The sequence below is a fragment of the Episyrphus balteatus genome, chromosome 2 (assembly GCF_945859705.1).
Source record: "Episyrphus balteatus chromosome 2, idEpiBalt1.1, whole genome shotgun sequence".
NCBI lineage: Eukaryota > Metazoa > Arthropoda > Insecta > Diptera > Syrphidae > Episyrphus > Episyrphus balteatus.
The window spans coordinates 117,005,915-117,031,054 of NC_079135.1; the positions used below are offsets into that span (position 1 = coordinate 117,005,915).

The following is a 25,140-nucleotide window of genomic DNA, read 5'->3' on the forward strand; positions in this document are numbered from 1 at the left end:
TTTAAATTGGTAAGTGTTCTGTCACGAAATTTTTCTGCCATACATCATCAAGGATATCAAAAATTCAAAGAACCGTAAACTTCCTGTCGAAAAAAAATCAGTTTAACTGAAATAGACAATTTGTTTTTACCAATCGTGTTATTCTTGTAAAATTAAAAGCCAATTTGAATTTATTTAATTGTTTTTACTATATGTTTTGTTTTTAATGTAAACAATTTCACCCTTACTAATTCCTTTTTCCACTTTTTCGCAAACTAATTTCATATGCAGTTGAAATTTCTTCAAAGCTAAATGAGTCTAAGAGGCCTTGTACTTTCTTCTCCTTCATTTTTTCACAGCACTCATTAAATGATTTTCTAGGTCTACCCACACTTGCAGAATTCGAAGGGGAAGGAATTTCGTAAAATATTTGCTGTGGTATTACTAAATAGCCACTGAGCCAGGAAGCATTTTTGCATTCAAAGCTTTCACGGTTACTGTTTTTTGACCATAACTGACCTAACTTAAAACAAGTTGTCCTCACAGACGCCTTTAATGATTTAACTGCTTCTTCAGAATACGTTATGAACAAAAACATTTAAAACAAATGACATAACTGCCTCAAAGCGCTTAATTTGTATTTTTGAGACCCAAACATCAAATATGTCCTTCTTTGTTATTTGGAAAGACATTCTTTAAATTATATAATACCGAAATATTTTGTAATTTAAAAGGATAGTTTGCTAATTATTCAAACAACATACCACATTATAAAAAGACGAAAATTAATACTCCACAGTACATATACACACAATAACAAAACACAGCACTTATAACAAGTAAAATTAATTTTAATACCGATTTTCAAAGTATCAAATATCAAATTTTGTGAAAAATACGCGTTAATTGTTTTTTTTTTAAATTAATTTATTTTTATTATTATAATTGGAACACCCTTTATTAGATGTAATACTTTTTTTTATTAATTGATAGTTTTCGTTTTTAATTTCTAAAATAACTTAATTCTTTTTTTTCTTACTGTTAACTTTGAATTTGAACACCCTGTATTTTTATTGGAACTATTTTAAAATCAAATTCACAAATTTTTTGAACACCCTGTGAAATAAAAAAAGTTTCTAATTCTATAACATTCTTCTTCTAACAAAATACCAAAAAGTTATTCGATTTTTACGGTATGCCATCATTTTTTTTTTTTGATGGTCATTTAGAAAAAAAAAAAAAAAATATATCATAACAAAATTGGGGTGTCAAATTTTAGTGATTCTTGATAGATAATAAATCAAGCTTTGCATTGAATATTGTGTCTAAGCGGAATAACGCGGAATAACTAAAGTTTTGCTCTAACAAAGGTACAAAAATCGAAAAAAAACACATTTTTTTAACTTCAATCACCAAAACAAAAATGTAAAACACCCTGTGAAATAAAAAATTACTTACATAATTATACCTTGATATTTAGAAAATATAAAAAAAATAAAACTTTTATTAAAACGCACACCAAACGCACGAGAAAAAATTAAGGGCAAAGTAATCTCTTTCACCAAATAAACAGAAAAAAAATCGCCAACTGCAACTTGGAAGCTATTTTTTTTTTTGTTTACATGATCCCCACCTATCAATGCTTTTGTTATCACTTTTTACAATCTATTAGCTTTAAGAAAAACCGGTTTTGGCATTAAACAAGAGAAGTCATTTTTCGAATTAAATTCCGCTAAATTCGCGAAATCCCACACTGTGCACCGACGCCCTTGAGAATCTTTGTGAGAAAATTATACTTAGCGTTCTCCGCTATATTGAAGATTAATAGGAAAATAATTTGGTGTAGTTTTTAGTATGTATTTGCATATTGAATACAGTGGTAATGATTAAATGATTTATTCTGAGAATGTATATTTGGGAAAAATTGAGTTTTTTATAGGTATACAGGGTGTCCCAGAATAAGTTAAGAGTAATTCTTTTGTATATTTTAAGATAAAAATTGTTCTGCAGTAATTCTCTATCTGCAAAATTGATACCACTAAGCGATGATTTAAAAAAAAAAACTCTTAAGGCTTAACTACATTCAGCACTTTTTGAAAAAGTACAAAAGTGAAAATATTTTTTGTTCTCGCTATCGGGATTTTTTTGTAAAAAAGAGTTTACAAATTGATTTTTGGACGGAAAAATAAGCATTCTGCATCATTTATTTTAATTTTCTAGCCCGAAAAAACATACAAAAATGCGTTTGAAAATGTTCACTTTTGTACTTTTTCACTTTTTGAGCCAATGTAGTTAAGACTTTACTTTTGTTTACCTTTATTCATGTAAATGTTAATTTCTTCTTTAATACTAATGATAGAAACTTCGTTAAGACCTTGATTTTTAGGAGGAATCTTATTCTTTGCATTTAGGTACTGCTCAGATATTAACTGTTAAAGGCTGTTAATTTTTTCTTAGCCATAATAATTTTTGACTTAACTTAGAGACCGATTTTTTGATAAATGTGCGATAAGCATAGTATTTTTTTAATTTATTCTTATGAAGAAACAATAATTATACTTGGAAAAATCCATAAATAGATACAACAATTATTAAAAGTGTGCTCCTTGATTTTGTATGCATGATACCCGTTTTTTGGACTCAATAATCGATTTTCTGCTATGTACTTTTTAAGGAATTTTCTTGCTTACAGTGGTTTTGTTTCAGAAAAATAAATACTTGGACGTTCTGAGTGTATACTAAACTCGAATCCGAAACCAAAATTTTTCTATCAGATTTCGTTTTTGAGATATTCCTGCTAGAAAAAAATAAAAAACTGAGGGCAGGTTTAAAATCAGCGATGCCAAATTACTAAAAATACACTTAAAAAACTTCATAAAACCTAAACAAAGGTGCAATTTTGTTTACCAGTGTAATCTGACCCAGCATGTTGGAACCACCTCCAAATTAATTTTCTGATACAATACAGAATTGCCCCGAAACAAAAAGTTATTCAAGGTCATATATAGAAAATATCGACCTTTCGCATACAAACTTTCAAACTAGCAGATCATACTTCTGCAAAAAATGTTCAGATAAAGTCTGTTCACTGACGCTGTGCTGGACTGTTCTAGGCAGAAAAGTACAGCTTTTTGCTGTTCATTGAGATTTTTTCTGTGCTGAACTGTTCTAGTTTCCTGTTCATTGACAAAACTAGACCAGTTAAGAACAGGATTTTCTGTTCTTGGTTTTGAGTCAGATCAGGTTAAAACAGACTCGTGAGAAGTGTCAAAAGCAAAGCTGTCATTTTTTTCTTTTTGTTTTGATTTAATTGTGCGAATATTTCTCGGGTGCTCGTGGTTTTTCTAACGAAAAACAATTTTTAATTATATTTTCCGCAGTAAAAACTGAAAAAATTGATAAAAATAACGAGAACCGATAAGCAAAAAATTCATATAATTTACAATTTTTTTTTTTTTTTTATTTTGACAACTGACGTTTAAATGACTGTTCTAACTTGATCTGACGTTTCTCACGAAACTGTGCTGTCCTGAGGTGCGTTCTTTTTCTAACAATAGTCAACGATCGTTGTTATGTCAAAAATTATTGTTGAAGTGCCATTGTTAGAAATCGTTGGATTTTTTACAAATCATTTAGGAACGATTTATTGTTAGAGATTGTTAGACTGTCAAACCACCAGCTAAATTTCTTTTAAGAATACTTTTATTTCCATTATTATAACAAAAAAAATTGTTTTTTATTCACAATAAATTATCTTTCATCAAAAAATTACAAAACTCTCTTTTTATTTTCAATTTTTCCGATTATTTCCAAAAGAAAAAAAATCTTTGAGTTTGTTTTGTAAACAAAACATACACTTTGACACATCAACAATCTCATGAATGTTCAACTCAAATCATGGAGGTGAGTTGGAAATAGTTACGATTTGTAACTATTTGACACTTAAAAACGAGTTTAGGAACGATGTTCATCTGTCAAATAGTTACAAATCGTAACTATTTTGTAGTTTAGGAACGACAAAAGTTAACGATAGTTAACAATAGTTAACTATTGTTAGAAAAAGAACGCACCTCTGTTCTGATCTAGAAAAATCCTCGCTGAACAGACTTATACTTTTCTTTCTCTGAATGATATATCTAAAAAGTTGTCATGGAATTTCTTATAGAAAATACTTTTGTCGATTACAAGCGCAATTTTTTCACGGGCAAATCGAAAGAAAAACACTTTTTCGATTTTTTAAAATATATTTTGTCGTTGCAAATGTATTAACTTGTTCTAGCTCTAGCCTAACCCATGCAACAAATCTTTGTCCACTGGCACTTGCTCGTATGCGTCCTTTAAATACTCAACAACGATTATAACGTGAAACTATTTTATTTGATAAAGTTAAATTAGGCTTTCATGCAATTTAGTTATAATTGCATTATTTGAACCCAAACACCTTTGCATTCAAATTAGTATACCTACCTATAGCTGTGCAAGGAAAACTGCTGCACTCATTTTAAAAGTTTGAACTCATAAAAACGTGCTAATCAACTAAAAGCTATTAAAATTTCCTACGTTACACAAAATTTGAATATTTTAGACTTTATTTTTGTCTCTGATGTACCATAAATTAAACCTGACGTAAAAATTAAACGATTTGTATTACATTGACCTTTTTCTATTCCTTTATTGCAGGCAGTTCAGGAAGCTGCAGAAGGTGGTCTTCTAGTTGTTGCCGATAAGGACTTCCCCCAACTCTACGAGAGATGGAGTATCCTGCAAGCTGTGTTCTTCTCTTCCACTGTCCTCACCACAATCGGTTGGTATATCCTTTATTGGAAAACACCTCACCTTTAACATTGTTGTTATAGCAATTATTTTGTTTAACTATTTTTCAGGCTATGGTAACATAGTTCCGGTTACAACCGGAGGCCGGGTATTTTGTATTTGCTTTGCTTTGATCGGCATTCCATTTACATTAACTGTGATAGCCGATTGGGGTCGACTATTTGCTACTGCCGTATCAGTTTTAGGAAAATATTTACCAAGTATGTTTGTTTTCTTTTGATATTTGATATGTAAAAAGTTAACTCAAAATCTTTCTTTTTTTATTAAAGAGAAACCATCGATATCGAATGTGATAGGCAAGACGTGGTTTTACGCCATTGCTGCTGTTTGTTTTCTAGGTGTGTATTTGGCCATTGGAGCTGGTCTTCTGTTGCTCTGGGAAGACGATTGGACATTTTTCGAAGGATTCTACTTTTGTTTCATCACAATGACAACAATAGGTTTTGGTGATTTAGTTCCAAGTGAGTAGAAAAGAGCATCTTTATTTTTTCAATCTTGAAGTTATCCTTTTTCGTACTTATTTTCATATAGAAAAACCCAACTATATGCTAATTTGCACGTTGTACATATTAATTGGATTAGCTTTAACATCGACGATAATTGAATTAGTTAGAAGACAATATGCTGATAGTTGGGCCAAGATACAGGTACGACAGATGCCATAAAATTAATAAAAAATTGGAAGAGTCAAAAATGTTTTCTTCTAGGAATTATCTGGACCAATGGCGGAAACTCTTCGAAGACTGGGTGAAACAGCTGGCACAGGGCTAGATTATATGGCATTGCAACGTGTTCTGACGGTAAGTTTTGTATTGGACTTGAAATTTCAAGTCTAAACAATCATTGGCTTTCATTGCAGGTCTCAATGCCAAAATGGAATTCTTCAAAAAAATCCACACAAGAACAAGAAATAGCAGCTCTAGAAGCTATTACAAATGCCATTCTAAAAGAAGTTAAAGAAGCACAAAATAATAAACCAAAAGTTTTACAAATTGTTATATACGAAACATCAGTGTAGTTAGTAATAAATTTAGATTTAAGTTTAGTAAGATTTAATTTTAAATTAAATGTATCGCGCGGCGTATTATATAATTTAATCATAAACAATATTTATATGTATACAAAATTGTTTATATTTTAGATTTAAACAAAATCATTGCCTACAAGTCCTGCCTAATTTTTATTTTTTTTTATTTGATTTTGTATTGTAAATAATTTAACTTAATGCAAATTAAAATAAATTACCATTTTAATTTTACGAAAAAAAAAAAATTAAAATGTTTTAAGCTTAGCTGTAGAATATAATCATTTTATAAGTCGGAATATTTGTTAAAATCATACATAAAATGTAGTTAATAGAAATATTTAGTATAATTTATATATTAAAATTCAAAGTAATGTATATTTTAATTTATAAAAAAAAAAATATTTTTAAAGATAGATTTTAAAAATAAAAGACTTTACTTTAAGTGCAAAAAAAATTTAAGTAAATTTGACGAAAAGACGAACTTTTTTTTCTTGAATTTTGTAACGATTTAAATTAAGGGTTTTCTTAACATTTAACTGGTCGAATCAAGGAGGGAAGCAGAAGTGTTTGTAGCGTTTGTGGTTTGAAGTTAATTATATTTTTAATTGTTGGTTACATTTACTTCAGAATCCTGTCCAATGAAAAAATTTTTTTTTCAGGGTATACTTTCACACAATATAATTTGCATAACGTGCATTTAATTATTCATGTTATTTTGTTTAAAATAAAAAAAAAACACGATTTTGATGAAAAAGTAACACTGGAAAAATAAGGATAGAAAAATAAAATGTTGCAAGGGCTCACACAAACTTGCTCTAAGAGTTTAAATTAAAACAAGAACTATTTGCCTGTATTTCAATACTCCAGAAGGGGTTTGACACCGTATATTAATACAAATCTCAAATCTATCTTCAATACAAATCTCAATCTTCAATCATCAATCATTCTAGTCCTACTCCTGAAAACTCCTCGGTAAAGTAGCAAAAGTAACAAAATTTCAATAAAAATTGTTTAAGAAAAAAGTTACACATACGCCACAATGGCCGTATACAATAGAAACAAAAAATAATTTTTTTTTTTAAATTTATTTATTGAAAATTTAAAAGCTTTTTTTAAATAAAATGCACAATTCAGTAGTTCAAAGAACACATATATCTTAAATATCAAGAGAAAAGAAAAAAAATCAAGGTTAAAAAAAAAATTGTTTTTAAATGTTTGCAAAAATTGTTTTTGAAAATTTTAATTCATGACGACAAACACTATTTTGATTGGTTGGTTTTGATTAAAACCTCTAAAAAAATTCTTGCCCTATCTATACAGCAAGTAAAAATTCATTGAAATTTACAACTCTTAGAACGGAATTCATAGTCGTTACTCGAGTTAAGATTTTTCTCAACTCGTGAGTTGAGAAATATTTCAAGCAATCGCTCAAGGGAATTGAAAATAGGGCTGTCACTTAAGTTAAGAAAAATCTTGTCTTGACTAAAATTTTTTCTCAAACTCGAAAATTTGATTTATTTTGAATTAACTGTCATAAAAAAAATATTTTTTTAATAATTCGCCATCGGTTTGAAATGTCGCGGTTAAACAATATTTAAAAATAAATAAATACAAACTATTTAAAATGTCCTTCGTCAAGAGAGTCCAAGTTTTGTTAAATAATACAAAAAACAAAAGCTCGCAATGACACTTGCGTTTTAATGTCAACTGACTGAAAAAAAACTTAAGCGTTTCCTCAAGTAAAAAAGACTCTTAAGACGTTCACTTGAGAAATATTTCGACTCCAGTGATGACCATGAATAAGGATTCACTTGAGCGAATGCTTAAGATATTTCTCAACTTGAGTTACGACTATGAATTCCACCCTTATTTATTTTTGAGTTTTTGAGAAAAACAAATCACTTAAGGACTTTGGTAGTTTAAGTTGAAGCTTGAATTAGTGATAGACAGACACAAAAGGAGACAGACAGAATTGCCAGAAAAACATTTTTCGCATTTTCCATCATTTTAGAAAAAGTTTAAATTTCTTGAAAATGAATCCTAGCTGCTACAAAATGACATACCAACTTTATTATTATTTTTTTTTCTTTTCAACAAAATTGTTTATAAAAAATTAATTGAAAAAAATTTAATGCATCTTAATAAAACTAAAAGCGTTAGAAACGCTTCTAAGAATTGTTTTATTTTTTAGTAGGTTAATAAAAATTTTTAGAAATCTTTCAAAAAAAAAAAAATTTGTTGGTATGCCAATAAAAAGTAAATGTGCCCATGATTATGAAAGTGGACTAAGTCACTTTTTGCATTGTTTAAAGAAAAACTTTCATAATAATTTTCTTATAACGATTTAATTATGTTTTTTTTATGAAATCACTGAGGAGCAATAAAGAAGTTTATTTACTGCAATTTCGCTTTCAAATAAACTTTACCTTTTAAATAATAATTATTTTAAGGCTAGATTTGAGGCAATTTTTAGGAGTGACTTAGTCCACTTTCATAATTAAGGGCACAAATATTAATCGACATAAAAACACAAACTTTCAAAAATATTCGTGAATCAGTTTTCCAAAAACGCATTTAAAAATCTATTTTTTTTGAAGGTATGTACTTTTATTATAGCGTAACAGAATCCTATACGAGCAAATGAAACAAGCTAATGAACTTACATATTATTTCCAAATTGTATGTGTTTCTCTTCATCAAGCTCAACGTCTCAAAAATATTATGTACAATGTATGTACATTCACAAGAATATATACTATAACTATAATCCGTTACAAATTGTAACATCATGGAGTTTAAACCAACCCCCCAAATAATACCGAGGTGGATATACTCGCATATACTATCATTTCTATTGGACAACTTTAAATGAACTCTTGTCACTATGAAACAAACTACTCTATACCAACTGTTACGATAATAATTATGCTGGGTATTAAAGGACATTGTAGTAATTTTTGCAACTAATTGTTTCCACTTCAAAAACAAACTTTATATTATTGCAGAACTTTAGAATATTTTCAAAACACATTTTGTTGTCTACGTGAAATAAAGGAATAGTGTTTACCATCATTATTTGTTTGTTGAACTTTCATCGACCCAATTCAATTGAATGAGCGAATAATTTTAATTTAAACGAAAGCACTGTGACAATGTTCTTTTCAAAATAAATAAGTAAAATTTATAAAACATTATTGTCGTCTACTGTTTATATTGAATTAAATTGTTGAGTCATTGAGATTGGCTCAGAGTCTATTTCACAAAATTAACACAAATAAATGTTTGGTCACAATTTGATTTACCCCTTAACTTATAAAAATATTTTTCTATTGTAAATTTACCTTATTTATTAAATAAAGCAATACATAAAGGCGTTAACCTTTAGGCAATTTGTGTTGACCCAAAATTGGTAACTATCACAAAAGTGCTTTACTATCGGTCAATGGAAATAAACAATAAACAAATGAGAAGATATCACCACAGAACACAAAGCCTACCAAAACATTCTGAATAAAGAGATCATTATTATTTAATGACCTATGAGAATAAGTGCATTGATCTACTCGTATAAGTACAAAAGAATATTAATTAAGGTACCTAGATGAGTAAACACGCACGTATAAAACTGCACTTCATCAAAATATACTTTTTAAAGATCGTTCAGGTTTTCCTCAGTTTTAAGAAATGGAAATTTACAACAAAATAGTATTACGCATGCGAATTGGATATGAGTATTTATCGAATCAAGAAATCTGTAGTAAAATAAAGTGGAAGATTTTTGCATCTTTTTGTTGAACCAGTTATATTGTTAAGTCTTAACTTGGATCGTCTGTTTCAACCCAAGCATGATTAACAGACAGTAAAAAAATATTTCTAGATCCATTAATGGAGTTCATTGTATGTATCTTTTGTCAGCTATTATACCAATTTGTGTAGCTAATTGAACACATCTTTAAAACTTTCCAGACAGGATGAGAATGCAGTCAGCGAAATCAATATAATCATATTGATAGGTATGAGATATGATTTAACGGTAAATGGGTAGTTATTTCTTAAAATTACTCGCTTGCTCAGTAAAAATGTCATACAAAAATGATTGAGGATTTATTATTATTATTTTTTTGGTAAATTAAGGTAAACATAATTCAGAGTTAACTTACCCATTTTGTATTTTAAGGTAAAGGAGAGATGATAATTAAAATGAGAAGTATCGTTTTTGATTTTTTAGCGTTGCAGGTTGGATGAAGAATTGTACATTGTAGTGCATTCCACATTCGTAAAGTGCAATAGAGTTATAAAAATCTATATGGTACTTCCAAAATTGCCAAAGCCGTTTTTAGAGGCCAAAATTTGAAAAAAAAAAAATTTAGCAGAAATGAGTAAATATAAGATTAATGTTACCTATAGTTTTTTTATTTTTATCTTTAAAAAAATAATTTGGATTTTGAATAAAACTTTGTGGAACAAAACTAGTTTCAAATAATAAGATCAAGGGGCACGGTAGTGCCCAGCCAAGTTCTCTAGCAACTTTGGCACTACACCCTTATTTACAGGAAACAACTCAGGCCATTTTCGACCCCCCTCCAACTTCTATACCAAATATGTCAGAAATTTGAAAGTCGCTCCATTTGTTAAACTAGTCAAAAACAAATTCCTTACGAAATTTCAGCTACCTAGGACGAGTAGTTCCTGAGATAAAGGGCTTCGAAAATCTCAAAAACCGTAACTGACTGACTGACTGACTGATTCACTCACTGACAGATCATCAAAATTATGGAGAACTTCCCGATATCGTAGAAACTTGTAATTTGGCACAGTGATGGGGGCTGAGGTGCATACAAAGGAAAAAATTGAAAATCTGAGATTTTCAATTCAGGGGGCGTGGTAACCGCCCATTTTCGCTGAATTGTCATCAAATATTTTAGAGCACTTCTAACTATCGTAGAATCTTGAAACTTGGTAGATTGATAGAGCTGGTGGTTTATACAAAAGGAAAAATTTTTAATTTGAGAATTTTGGCCAGGGCCCATTTTTACTAAATTTTATCAAATTTTTTAGAGCACTTCTGACTATCGTAGAATCTTGAAACTTGGTAGAATGGTAAAGCTAGTAAGTTATACCAAGAAAAAAATTTAAAATTTGAGAATTTTGGATAGGGGGCGTGGCAACCGCCCATTTCTGCTGAATTTTCATCAAATATTATAGAGCATTTGTAACTGTCGTAGAACCTTAAAATTTGGTAGAATGGTAGACCCAGTAGTTTAAACAAAAGAAAAAATTTAAAATTTGAGAACTTTAGACAAGGGGCGTGGTAACCGCCCATTTACTCTGAGTGTTCATCAACTGTAGAGATTTTAAGTTCTATAGCAATACCTTGCAAAAAGTAGTGAAATCACAACAAAAACATTACTGTTAAAAAGGAGCCAAGTTCTCCTATGTTGAAGTTATGCTGGCACAAAAAGTACTGAGATGTAAAAGTGTACCAAGTTCTAAAGTTTGGGTTCAAATTTGTATCAATAAAATTTTGATTGCTCTCTAACAATTTTTCTTTTAATTACCGATTTTTAGAGTTATTTCAAAAATTGCCAAGTAAACAATCAAAATTTTATTGATACAAATTTGAACCCAAACTTTAGAACTTGGTACACTTTTACATCTCAGTACTTTTTGTGCCAGCATAACTTCAACATAGGAGAACTTGGCTCTTTTTTTAACAGTAATGTTTTTGTTGTGATATACATTACATTACATATCTCTGTTAAATCAGTTAAGATATTTTCCAAATTTGTTCATTAGAAAATATCTAATTTAGTTATGTTATTAATCCTCAAGACTTTGTGAGATATGGATGTGAATGAAAATATATTAAAACGTTATAAAATACATAATTACTGACATTTTTTACTAAAAAGTAGATCCCAATAATTATTTTTTTTGTTGTTTCCGTTCTTGAAAATAAGTTCTTCAGTTTCAACCAAAAAGTTAATGAACTAAAAAATGTTCACAAACTTTTTTAATTGATAATAAGGTAACTAAAAGTTTACTTTAAAAAAAATGTAAGATATAAAAACATACCCACATTTTCACAAAATTTTATCAACATCCAAAGATAAAAATAAAAAACAAAAAAACAAATAGTTTTAGGCATTTTAAAAAATTATTTTTGAGGTTATGTAAAATAATGATACAAATAAAGTTGTAGATATTTAAATAACACCAGTGGTCCGTGCTTTTATTAAATAAAGTTAACCTTGGTTGTTGTTCGAAAAAATCGTTTATGTTAGATTTTGTTAGAAAATTTCAACTTTTATTTAGGAACGACAAATGTTACATTATGTTGATCTGTTAAAACAAATTTTTTTGAGATCAATTTTATGAATAAATAAACAAGAAAAAATTAATTTGGCACTGAAATAATTCTTTCAAATTGCATTCTTAGCAAATTGAAAAAAAAAATATGCATTAAATAACTTCAAATATGAAAAAAAAATTCTCTTCTCACATCCTCCCCTCTCTTTCCCATTTAGGTGTGTTTGACAGATTAACATTGAAAATCAAGTCCAGAAGCTGAGTAGGAAAAACTTATAAAATGTAACTATATTTGACACTTCAACATTTAATTTAGGAACGATGTTGTGACGTCACGTTGTTACATTTCGTAACTTTTAACATCGGCGAATAAAAGAAAGCACTTCAGCTCACAAAAAAAAATTGTTCAGAACTTTGTGGGCCAGTGGTCTTTTCTTTTATTAAACAAAGTTAACTTTGGTTGTTGTGTCAAAAAAAATCGTTGTTGTTGTTTTCGTTAGATTTTGTTAGAAAATGTCAACTTTTATTTAGGAACGACTAATGTTACATTTTTTTGATCTGTCGAAACAAATTTTTTGAGATCAATTTTATGAATAAATAAACAAGAAATAATTAATTTGGCACTGAAATAATTCTTTCAAATTGAATTCTTAACAAATTGAAAGAAAAATATGCATTAATTAATTTCAAATATAAAAACAAACAAAAAATTCTCTTCTCACATCATCCCCTCTCTTCTCCAATTATTTGTGTTTGACAAAATTGACTTTAATTTCGGATTCAGAGCGTCAAAATACATAAAGATAGGGAGGTTCGGTTAAAAGTACTGACCACTTTTTTTTGACATCAATGTGAAAACTAAGATCATGTTCATCATGTGGTTATAAAAGAGGAATAAAGGAGCCAACCCATAGATATAATACCCATAGATAAAATAAAATGAGAACCGATTCATAAGCAACGGATCTGACTTTCAACTTTTTAATCTGTCAGATCCGTTGACGTATTCATTGAGAAAACATCGAACCAATCTAGGAATTTGAAGTGAGCTGTCAAAAATCGATTCGGCATGCCACGTATTCCATGATTCACCCTTTTCCGTTCCATCCGTCAACTTCAACGGATTGATTGACGCAACGCACGCGACGGATTTTATGGGTTTGGCCCTTTAGCCTAAAACCAAACAAAACATGGTTTACGCAAATACTATAAAATAACTTTTCGCAAGTACAAAATATTCTTGAACTTTTAACAATTAACGCACTATTTTTGTTCTAAAACCCACTAAATGCTTATTTTAATTAAGTGTAAGGGATATAATAGTGCAAATTAATTTATACAATAATAATGCACCAATGTTAAGTACGTGTTGGCTCCAATTCAAAGTCAAATACATAATTATAAAGTCCATACTATTATAATCAATTAAAAAAAAAAAAACTAAATTCATTCCAAAGAAGAAAAAAAACAAAGCAACAAATGACATAGCAAATTTAAGGGAACCTTAAAGTTCTACAAAATCCCTAAAAATGCATTTGCACTTTGAATACATGTATTTTATAAAGCTAAGTAATCACCCCTCAAACTCTCCCAACCATCATCACAATATTCGACCATACAAAACCAACCACACTATACAATATCACCCCTTTTGTGCCACCGCACAACCTCTATCATATTTATCACACACAAATAGCTCAAAATACAATTGAATTAATCGAAACAACGAAATGAAAAAAATAAAAAAAACTTGTTACCTATGCATTTATTCGTCGGTGCAACTAACAGGAAAGCCTATATAAGAAATCGAGCAGCTAACTTAGACCAACAGTCCGGTTCGGTTCGTTCATACTTCAGGAGGGTAAAACGACATAGATACGGATCCTAAACAAACGTTTATTTAATTTTCGGAGTCATTCGGACTTGTATTTTTATTTTAATTAATTTGAGTGAAAAAAAAATCTAATTGATCATGTCGATCGCTCAGGAAGTGATCAAGGAGCCGATGATGGTTAACGCATCAAGCGTTTTCTATTTTCTACTCCTTCCAACATTCGCCTTGTGGTTCGTCTACTGGCGTCTATCGCGTAGACATCTTTATGAGTGCGCCGAAAAAATACCTGGACCTGAAGGATTACCTTTGATTGGAAATTTATTCGATGCCATTGGATCACCATCAAGTAGGATTAAAAAAACAATTCGGAATTAAATTCGGAATGTGATATACGAATTTTTTAATTATTATAGAGGTGTTCGAGACCGTTATGAGAAAGGGTGAACCTTTTGAACATGTGGCCAAAATTTGGATTGGACCTAAATTAGTTATATTTTTGTATGATCCACGTGATGTTGAGATCTTACTTAGCAGTCAGGTGTACATTGACAAAGCACCTGAATATGAATTCTTCAAGCCATGGTTGGGAGATGGTCTTTTGATCAGTACTGGTAAGTTAATAAGATTCTTTTAAGTACGAAACTATAAAAAAGAGTTTTTTTTTAATGAAATGGTAGTGGTTGTTTACTCCGAATGAAAAATAAGTGACTCCGAAAAAGGAAAAATATTATTGTGCTTAAAACTTAAATATTTATGTTTAGCAATTATTTTGCATAGCTCGAGTATCGATCTAAAGTTGTAATTGGAAAAATAAAATAGAGTTCTTAAATTCATATTTCAAAATATGAATTGCGTTCGGAAGAAAAATGACCTTCAAATGTGACAATTTTCAGGTTTTGAAAAGAAATATTGAATAGATATATGTTTGCTGTCAAAACACATGATTTATACGATTTTGATTACTCCGAAACTAGAACTGTCTTTTAAATTGATTTGTAAGTCTATTTCAATGATTTTTTATGGTAATTTAAATCGGAAAAGTTATTTTTTAGGAACTCCGAAAATTCGGAGTAATCTATTTATTTTACCAAAATCTATCCAGATTATTCTCACTTCATTTTAACAGAGATTTTGTAAATTTGTAATACGTTTTGCAACTCCGAAAACAAATATTCTCAACTTTTTTACTCAAATTGATTTGTAAATCCATTTTAATGTAATTTAATAGTGATTTTAATTGAAAAAATCAGTGTTAAGAAACTCCGAAAATTCGGAGTAAACAATTTTTTGGTTAAAATTACATCAAAAATTTTTAGACTTCAGTGTAACATATTTATTTTTTTCATTTAAATTATATTTTACAACTCCGAAATCATAAATTCTGCATTTGATTGTTTTAATTAACTCAATTTTATGCTTTCATACTTTATCATTAGCTACTTAATGACCAATGTTCATAAACTAAATATTTTATTACTTAGTTTTAATTTTTTGCCAAAAAGAATTATAGATTAAAAATCCCCCTGATGAACCTACCATAAAAGATTAGAAGCAATAAATTACTCTGTTTGTTTTTAATAAAATTTAATTTATTAAATTAATCCAAAAGGATTCATAAATCGTTTTAATGAAATCTTCTCCAGACAGTTCATATTTGGGTTACACATTTGAAATTTGCATAATTTACACACGGTATTTTTCCAAAACAAAATAAGTAACCACAAAAACAAGTCTTATTTATAAATTCAATGAACTTAGATGTCAATGTTTTTTTTTTTATTTTCTACTTAATTTCACGAATAAAAACAAATACCTAATTTAACGGTATATAACATTGTGAAATTATATGCAAATTAAAGGATCGTTTTTTAATTAAATAACAACACACAGTAAATGTAGTGTGGTAATTTCAAATACTAAATTGACCCTTTATTGACATTATAAGAATTTAATTATTCATTAGGAATACTTAAATCCAATTTAAAATGTTTGTTGCTTTGTTTAATTTTATTCTTTTTTTTTATTTTATTTTCTTTTTTACAATAGGTCACAAATGGCGCTCACACAGGAAACTTATTGCACCAACATTCCATTTGAATGTATTAAAGAGCTTCATTGAACTCTTTAATGAAAATTCGCGTAATGTTGTTAATAAATTGAAGAGCGAAGGTGAAAAGACATTTGATTGTCATGATTATATGAGTGAAGCTACCGTGGAAATTTTATTGGGTAAGTAATATGGATGTTCTATAGAAATGGATTTTGTTTGTTCTTTCGGAGAAAAGGTATTTATGATAATGCAAACAATAACAGAAGAATCTTTAACGCATGGATGTCTCTTGACAAAATCCAGCTTAGCCGAAAAAACCCGGAAGTAATAGTTCATAGGCTTATAAATGAAATTCGAACTGACCTAATTTGCGGAATTATCTGGAATGAGTTAATTTCGCAAATTATGTCAGTTCGAATTTCAATTTAAAAAACATTCCAACACGATTTGACACTCGAAATAAGATAATTTCTGAAATAATCTCATTTGGGTTCTTATTCTAAACTTTTTCACCTGCGTAAACTATAGCATGAGATTTTATTTATAACTTAAATTCTAAAATTTCGTTTGACCCTTAGCTTTCTTTGAAAAACCGTCAACTGCTGATTAAAAAATGTAAAGATTTTACAAATTTGTAGCTTTCAGTTTTGATAAAGTATTGGCTGTCACTTTTAGCAGCCGCGTTCCTTTGGAGGTGGTAGACTACTCATGAGTAGATGATTAGTAGATCTAGTATGATCTTCTTGTGGAATATGTAGTTGTTGTACTAGATTTCCACTAATGAGTAGTCTCCCATCTGCAAAGGAACTCTGCTGACATTGGTAACTCATTGGACGGTGTTCACATTGGCCAATCCGCAGACTTATTTTGACAGCTATGAGAGTCCATAGATTTTAAATGAGTTTTTAATCTCCTGCCCGTTTGGCTAAATCTTTAACTGTCACTTTTCTCCAAGTAACCAAGTAAGTCAATTCTAACTTTGGCAGATCAGAAAATGTTCCTATTGATCGGAAATATTTTTTTATTAAAATCCACAGCAAAAGGATATTGTATATGTAAAAAACAAAGCAAGAAATGACAAAATACTTTGATGAAATTGACAGATACAAAGGTGCAAAGTTAATAAATGACAGGTTTTTAAAAGGTGTTCTTATAAATTTATTAACTAAATAGTCACAAACTGTTTAAAAGAAATTCTTCAAACTCAGAGAAATAATTCATATAGTTCCCGTATTCACGCCCAAATGTCAGATTCATTAATAAAGAGAGTTTGACGTTTCCTTGTATTAACCCCCATACTTAGGTACTTATTTTTATAAATCATGAATAACGCTTTGATATTGGCAGACGAGAATCGAGAAAGCCGTTAGATACTGAGAAAAACATCAACAATTTATAATTTATTAAAACCGTCAACTGTCACATATGAGAATATTGTTCTATTCCTTTCAAAAATAACAAACTTTCATATCAATTAGATCATGCCGCCTGGCCTATGTTTAAAATAAGATTATGGCTAGTTAACATTCTTGTACAACACCCAAAACATTTAGGTATTTGCACACAAAAACAATCGTAAAACAAACAAAAAATGCAAATTCGTAATTCCTCCCACACCTAAAAGACACGACATCGTTTTGTTTGACCTTGGCATTGGTTTTACTAAATAAGTGCATTCATTCCCTCTCACCACGCACCGCCAAGAGATTGATAATGAAATAAAAAAATGTTTTGTCTCCTAAAATGTACGTTTATTGCAAACTAAATAGAATTTATATTTATTTTTGCACATACCTAGACCGTATAGAAGCTATAAACTAACCAAAACTTAATGGCATCGAATTAACAAAAAAATACAACAAAAATCCATTGAATCATAGCCAATTCACAAAATATAATTAACATATGTCTGGATGTCACCTTCTGTCAATCAGTATACATTTTTCACCTGTTTATAACAATTATGTACTTATAAGTACTTATTTCTATTTTAAATTTAAATAAAAATAATATGCATCGATCATTGATGAATATTTTTTTATATTCCAAGCAAACGAAAGAAAAATCATGCCAATGAACCCAAACAACCTCTATTTTCTTTTTCAATATTTTTTTCCACTATTATCTAACGATGCAAGTCGTTTTGTTGCTTTTTTCATAAGAAAACACGTCACCGCTTGGAAAACTGGCCTTTCTTCACCTCCTTCCATAGATATTTTTTTTGTAATAAGTAACTTTTACATAACTTTCTTGTGCGGGCACACACTATCTACTCTTGGTAAAATAAATTGATGCCAAATTATAAAATATCCAACCACCTGATGATACAGATACTATGCGACACATTCAGGCCCGCAATATTTATTTAAATTGCAAAAGGGACTCAAAAGCCCAGAAAAAAATATAGGGGGCGCTTCTAGACCGGTTGTATCTTATACTCATCTGACAGGGCTGAAGTCATTAATGGAAATTTGTAAATTTGCACGAATTCTAACATTGATGGGGCATGTTAAGCTTTCGTTAAATTTTCCGATCGCAGCTTTACTTGTCTAACTATACAATGGCTAATTTTTCTAAAATGCTAAAAGAGACAGATTTTCGTTTGCTGGCTCTATTTGCACACAGAAAAAAGTACAAATATTATATATGGAACCAAGCCCAAGCCCACTCATTGTGTCGCATTTCTTAGTTTCGTTCAGTTTTTTTCATGGAGCATTTATTTCTATTTTCGTGTGAGCCTTTAATGCAAAAATTAAATTATGTATTCAGTTAAAACAATCGACGTAATGGACTTAAAAAGAAGAGTCATTCTGAAAAAGTTTAAATATTTTAAAGATGGTGCTCAAATTGGATTCAGTTCTCCGATTGGTTTTGACGTCTATTTGAATGAGGTCAAGTGAAGCATCTCTTTCTCACCTTGAAGTGTGATGGCAGCACAGAAATGTCAAAATAATATTTTTACGGGTTTAAATTGACCTCACTACGCAGACTCATTTTGAGATTTCTCTAAGTTTAAATATATTTTAAATAAGTTAAAAACTTCTTTCACCTTTTGGGTATCTTTTTCTTACCATGAAGTGCAAGTGATAAAGCAACACAGAAATGACAAGATGAGTCAGAGGAGTGAGGCCAATGGAAACACCGTCATTCGGAGTCGGAAGACGAATCTAGTTTCAAGGTTAAGAAATTCTGTCAAGTGGATAGAGAGAGTGAAACAGGCTGAACGAAACTGGGCAATCTACTATTATGGATGAACCATATGATTTTTTTTTTCGACCATTATGTAAGCGGCATTCCCCTCACCTATGGAAGGGGCTTTAATTCATTGTGTCTTTCTTTTGTTTTTGAAAAATTGCAATTAGAGACTAATTTATTGACAGTTAATTAAGGCATTTCTGACATTTGCACTAACGCTTTTTTTTGTTGTTAATTAGACTATGGTGTTTTTAGGTCGTCAATACAATGGAGACATTAATTTTAAAAATATTGTGTGAAAAGTTTCAGTTCGTTTCAAAAGAAATTAAAAAAGCAAAAAGAGATTTCATCTCAATGCGTACAGGCCTCAAATTTATACAATCCGTACCTGATTTTGTCCAATTGATTTGATGGTGCCCCATGAAAAATTACTGACCATTTCTGGATTGTTATAGAGAGCTTAATGTTTGTGTTCTTCAGAGGAATATTATAGTAACTAAAACTGGCGAAAAACTATTGCGAATTTGCAGAGAAGAAAGAGAAATCATCATGCGATTGGGGTTTTGCGCGGCGATGTTGTGTATTTTGAGTAAAAGAGAGTTATGTAATATTACATTTGATAGCATCGCACGCCTGTATCATTCACTCAATCTTCGCACGTGGTTGATTGAATAGTCACAGCCAGTTTTGTTTTTGTTTTCTTTTTTTGTTGGTTTTAATCACTTGCATTTGGTTGAGTGTCTTTTATTAGGCTTTATTGCAGGTTAAAAAAACAGGTAGTGTGGGGTAACTTCCTTATTGTAAGGTGGCTTCGGAAAGTCTATAATTGGTGCTTTACGTGCAGATAAATTTAAACTAGTTTTTAGTTTAAAAAGCTTTAAGTTTTCTTGAAGTTTCTGGTATTGCAAAGAGAAATGGCAAGAGTTTAAAAATTCAAATCAAACATGTAAGATTTGACCTTACATTTCAAGAATTGTTGTCATATTATGAAATTGCTTCTTAAAGCCTTCTTTAATTATACAATGTATTGAAAAAAAGGTGATTTGTTTTCGTAAAGTCTTCAAATGGGGGTTGACAAGATGGAATTTTTTACCTTAGGCATTTTTTCCGAAGTTGTTAGTTTCTAATTCTTGAACTTTGTTTTCAGAAACTGCTATGGGTGTATCGAAGAAGACCCAAGGAAAGAGTGGTTTCGAATATGCCATGGCTGTCATGAAGATGTGTGACATTCTCCATCTGCGTCATCGCAACATCTTGTTGCGCAGTGAATTCTTGTTCAGTCTTACTAAGCACTTCAAGAACCAAGGCAAACTTCTGGACATCATTCACGGTTTGACCACCAAGGTTATTAGGAACAAAAAAGAAGCTTTCGCCAAGGGTACCCGAGGATCACTTGCAACAACCAGCAAGTCTTTCGAAGCATTTAACTTCCAGCTAGACTCAAAGAAATCAACTGTTGTTGAGGGTCTATCATATGGACAAGCTGAACAGCTTAAAGATGATTTGGATGTTGAGGATAATGACATTGGAGAGAAGAAACGTTTGGCTTTCCTCGACTTGCTCTTGGAAAGTGCACAAAATGGAGCTTTGATTTCTGACACCGAAATCAAGGAACAAGTTGACACAATTATGTTTGAAGGTCATGACACCACCGCTGCAGGAAGTTCATTCTTCCTCTCAATGATGGGTATACATCAAGATGTCCAAGAACGTGTATTGGCTGAATTGGATGAAATCTTTGGTGATTCTGATAGGCCAGCAACCTTCCAAGATACTCTCGAAATGAAATACTTGGAACGTTGTTTGATGGAAACTCTTCGTATGTATCCACCAGTACCAATTATTGCTCGTCAACTTAAGGAAGATCTTAAACTGGCATCTGGCAACTATGTTGTCCCAGTTGGTTCAACTGTTGTGGTTGCAACATTCAAACTTCATCGTAATCCAAAGATCTGGGAAAATCCAACAGTTTTCAATCCTGACAACTTTTTGCCAGAGAAACAAGCCAATAGGCATTATTATGCCTTTGTGCCATTCTCAGCTGGACCAAGGAGTTGTGTTGGTAGGTCTTCTTTTTCTAAAATTCTGAGTTCTATTAAACATTGAATATAATTTAATTTCAGGTCGAAAGTACGCCATGCTTAAGCTGAAGATTCTTCTATCCACAATTCTTCGCAACTATCGAATCCATTCGGATGTTCCCGAAAAAGATTTCAAATTGCAAGCTGATATTATCCTGAAGCGCGAAGAAGGTTTTAAGGTTCGGCTTACACCAAGGCAGAGGACCGCCAAGGTTGCTTAAGGCACGATTATTCTTTAAGTCCCAAAGATTTCCATCAATCCCCCAAAAATACCCCACCCAAAACATGCGGATGATGTACGAGTAGTTTATAGAGAAGAAACAATAAAATGTAAAACAAAAAATCAAAAGAAGACACCTAACTTTTGAATAACAACAAAAACTCCTCAAAACCAAAATTTACTTAAAAAAAATAACAAACAAAAAAAAATTAAACTTTGCAGTGCGGTGTTAACATCAAACCTAGTCCTCCTTTTTTTCCTTTGTTATGCTTTCTCTTTTCTCTTTTGTTCTGGTTAATAATGAGCCTTAAAAATTTTAATTCTGGTTTTGTGTTTCCATTATGTTTTAAATTTTCTTTTGTTTCTCGAAAGTGTTATGATGTCTTTTAAAAAAAAAAGAAATATGATGAATAAACAAAATGTTTATAAAAAATAATTTTATGTTTTCTTATTTGTTAAAATATGTATTATTTAACTCTATAGAGCTTCTTTAAAGTAGTCATCAGTTGACGTTTAGGATGTCTCAAAGTGCTCCTTTTCAAACTGATGACACTATTTTAATAGGTCAGTTTCAAGTCAAAAAAAATACTATTAAATTAACTAAAGCTAGGATTACACGGTCAACAAAAACGGTCAACGCGTCGACTCTCTGATGTTAAAATAACGTCAAAATCTTCCGAAGTTTGTTATTTTCATGTGATTGTCCACAAAAAATGCTGTCAATGCGTTCGGGGGTACGATGACACTCGCACTGATTAGACATTGATGACTTCACAGTTCACAGAGTCAAGGCGTTGACCAATTTCGTAGCCTGTGTAATCCTAGCTTAAAAAACTAGAAATAATAAACTAGAAAAAAAAAATCAGCTAAGACGATTTGTTCTGTAATTTCAACACTTTCTAAAGCTAGGATATAATAATATTATTTGTTTTGAACCATTTGCCTCAAATTGGTATTAAATGTCAAAGTGCGCATTTGAAAAGTATTTTTAAGTCTTTATGGAATGCCATAATTATTTGTATATCAATTTTCACAAAACAAAATTACATCATAAATGTATTATTGCATTATTGTGGCTGACCAAAAAATGAAAATGATATGCACTGCACACCACATTCGTGGTTTTTCACTGAGGCTTCTAAGTTGGTGGTCATATAGAACAATATAAAAAGATGTATAGATAGTATCAAGCGTTTGATAGCTAGACATTAAAAATTAAGATGTTATGTAGTTTGTCAGTTAAGAGATTAAGCTTGTTTGATAATGGAGGCTAAAAGAAAATCAAATTTTAGTTTAGTACAAAGCTATACTGTTTCACAGATCAAAATTTCACAGGTCAAAATTAAGATAGGACTTTAGCTGATGTTTGAAGGAAAGAAGTTCGGCTTTAAAATTTAGTGAGATCTATGTAGCTACTAGGATTTAATAACAAAAAGTAATTGAGGAGATATTTTAGAACATTATGAACATACAAACATACAATTCGGTCAAATACATTACCATTTTCTTGGCTTTGCCATTGTCGGGTACAAAAATATAGGTTAGAAGAACGAAATTAAAAGAAACTTGTAAGTACTATAGAACAATTTCTTTTATGTTTAAGCCTAGTACTTAGCTAAAGCGAAACGAATGCAAACAAAAATAGCAAAACGAAATCTTGAACGAAATTTTTTTTTGATTTTGTTATAAGTAATGAATAAATACAAAAATTCTTTTTACAATTAGATATTTCATTATAAAAATGTTACACATACGCCACACTGACCGCAGTTAAGACACAAAACAAAATTTAAACAAATTTATAGCTGGCTAAACAATTATTTTCGTTTCCCTTCAGCTGTGTACTAAGCTTTACATTCGAAATGAGATATTTTGTGAAATTGTGTCTGCGCAGGCTATAAAAACTGTTTGACAACCACATAAATATTTTCGCATTGAAAGTTCATATTACAGTCAAATATAGCCAAACATTCATTCACTTCATAAAACCGTCGAATGAAATTATTTTTTTTTTTTTTTTTGCTTTCTGCATCATTTTTGTAATTTTTCCATTTCGGGAAATCATCAAAAATCCGATTGAAAATGTTCACTTTTGTACTTTTTCACTTTTAAGGTCAATGTAGTTGAGGCTTAAGTGTATCTATAACTACAACGACCACTTTTTGCAAAAGTGAGAAATTTACATAAGTAAAAATGTTTTTTCTTCCGAGCGCCTTGTGAAAACTACAAAAATAGTTTTTAGAACAAAAAAAAAAAGCTTTCTGCATCATTGTTTTTCATTTTGGGGTCGGAACTGTCACAAAATAACGGTACTTGTATGAACAAAATTTCAAACTGACATATCAACGTTCAGATGTGGAATTTTTGTCATACAAATATCGTTACCGCTACCCGTACCGCTACCACATACCCTCCGGTGTGGCCAAGCCTTAAGATCTTTTATTTTTATATTTTTTTATGAAAAATTTTCAAGTCTCCAAAGTAGACAACGAAAATGCTAACAAAAAAATATCATCGAGTATTCTGTCAAAGTCAAAATAACACAGAAAATAATTTTTAAAGCAAGAAACAAATGAGTTGAAAGTGAAAAAACCGTCAACATTGCTCTTGGAGTCAAGAAAAATGCACAGGACAGTAAAAAGTAAGTGACAAACGTGTGAAAACTCTCCAATTTTTCGCAAGAGCTGCGTACTGAAAAACGAAAAGTAAAACCAAATTTTTCATTGAAGATTTCGTTAACGAAATTTTGTATGGAAAATCTCGTTTCGCTTAAGCTGCGTACTAGCTTTTAACCCAAGTAACAATTTAGCTTTCATAAGGGTCAATGCAAGCTATTTTTTGGCTTTCATAACAAGAAGGACAGGTTGTTCTGTAATGATGAGAATATTATTTTAATTGAAAAAGAACACATTTTTTTTATTTTCATCACATGGCCCGGCCAGGAATCGATCCCACGTACCTGTGCATACCAAGCCAGCACCTTACCAGTAGACCATGCTCGAATATTAAAGATGAGTGGAAAATTGGGAGCTAATTGAAACCCCACATTGAAATGCAATGTTTTTTTTTCTAATGCGTTACAAACATAGCATATCTGCAGGATAAAAACTTTGCATACTTACGAGATGAAAACATTGCATACTTAAAAGAACCTCTTGGAACAGGTCTTATAGAGGCCTTCTGTCACTTGAAAATACAAGGCTTCTTTAGAACGGTTCAAACAGGTCTAATAAAGGCCTTCCTTAACTGATATTTACAAGGCTTCTTCTTAACACTTTTAGATAGCCTTAAGGAGACCTCCTTTCTTTCCAAAATGGATTACTTGCGTAAGTAAACCTTAAACTAAACCTATACAAACTATAGCTTGTCGAATCGAACAAAATGGACCTTATGCAAGTAAAATTGTTACTTGGGAAACTTATTGTTTGATGTTTTTTCTTGAATTTTTTTATATGTACTTTTATTATTTTTACTTTTCTATAATACCTGATGGTATTTTTTGGTTAACATGTCCGCTGTTGACTTTGGAGACTTCAAAATTTTTCGTTTCGCATCAGCAGAGGTGCGTTCTTTTTCTAACAATAGTCAACGATCGTTGTTATGTCAAAAATT

General features: G+C 30.4%; 2 protein-coding genes across 2 annotated transcripts in view; both read left to right on the forward strand.

Moving 5' to 3' along the window:
• Nucleotides 1–5,861, forward strand: part of LOC129909673 (TWiK family of potassium channels protein 9) — an 86,691-nt gene extending 80,830 nt beyond the window's left edge. Inside the window, exons 3-8 of the mRNA XM_055986747.1 lie at nucleotides 4,660–4,783; nucleotides 4,863–5,012; nucleotides 5,082–5,273; nucleotides 5,344–5,459; nucleotides 5,520–5,612; nucleotides 5,672–5,861. Of these exons, the coding sequence (XP_055842722.1) occupies nucleotides 4,660–4,783; nucleotides 4,863–5,012; nucleotides 5,082–5,273; nucleotides 5,344–5,459; nucleotides 5,520–5,612; nucleotides 5,672–5,830 (834 nt within the window). The 3' untranslated portion in view covers nucleotides 5,831–5,861. The remainder of the gene's footprint in view (nucleotides 1–4,659; nucleotides 4,784–4,862; nucleotides 5,013–5,081; nucleotides 5,274–5,343; nucleotides 5,460–5,519; nucleotides 5,613–5,671) is intronic.
• An 8,100-nt stretch (nucleotides 5,862–13,961) lies between these two features.
• LOC129908465 (cytochrome P450 4g15) lies at nucleotides 13,962–21,964 on the forward strand. Its single transcript, XM_055984943.1, has 5 exons — nucleotides 13,962–14,328; nucleotides 14,396–14,593; nucleotides 16,029–16,211; nucleotides 20,375–21,289; nucleotides 21,351–21,964. Exons 1-5 carry the CDS (start codon nucleotides 14,121–14,123, stop codon nucleotides 21,527–21,529), a joined length of 1,683 nt encoding a protein of 560 aa, XP_055840918.1. The 5' UTR covers nucleotides 13,962–14,120; the 3' UTR covers nucleotides 21,530–21,964.
• The last annotated feature ends 3,176 nt before the right edge of the window (nucleotides 21,965–25,140 follow it).

Excerpts from the sequence above, each read along its gene's own strand:
- LOC129908465 (XM_055984943.1), top strand. The coding sequence starts at position 14,121 with ATGTCGATCGCTCAGGAAGTGATCAAGGAGCCGATGATGGTTAACGCA. Across the intron at positions 14,329-14,395 it reads TGCCATTGGATCACCATCAA|AGGTGTTCGAGACCGTTATG; the intron begins GTAGGATTAAAA and ends TAATTATTATAG. Across the intron at positions 21,290-21,350 it reads TGGACCAAGGAGTTGTGTTG|GTCGAAAGTACGCCATGCTT; the intron begins GTAGGTCTTCTT and ends ATTTAATTTCAG.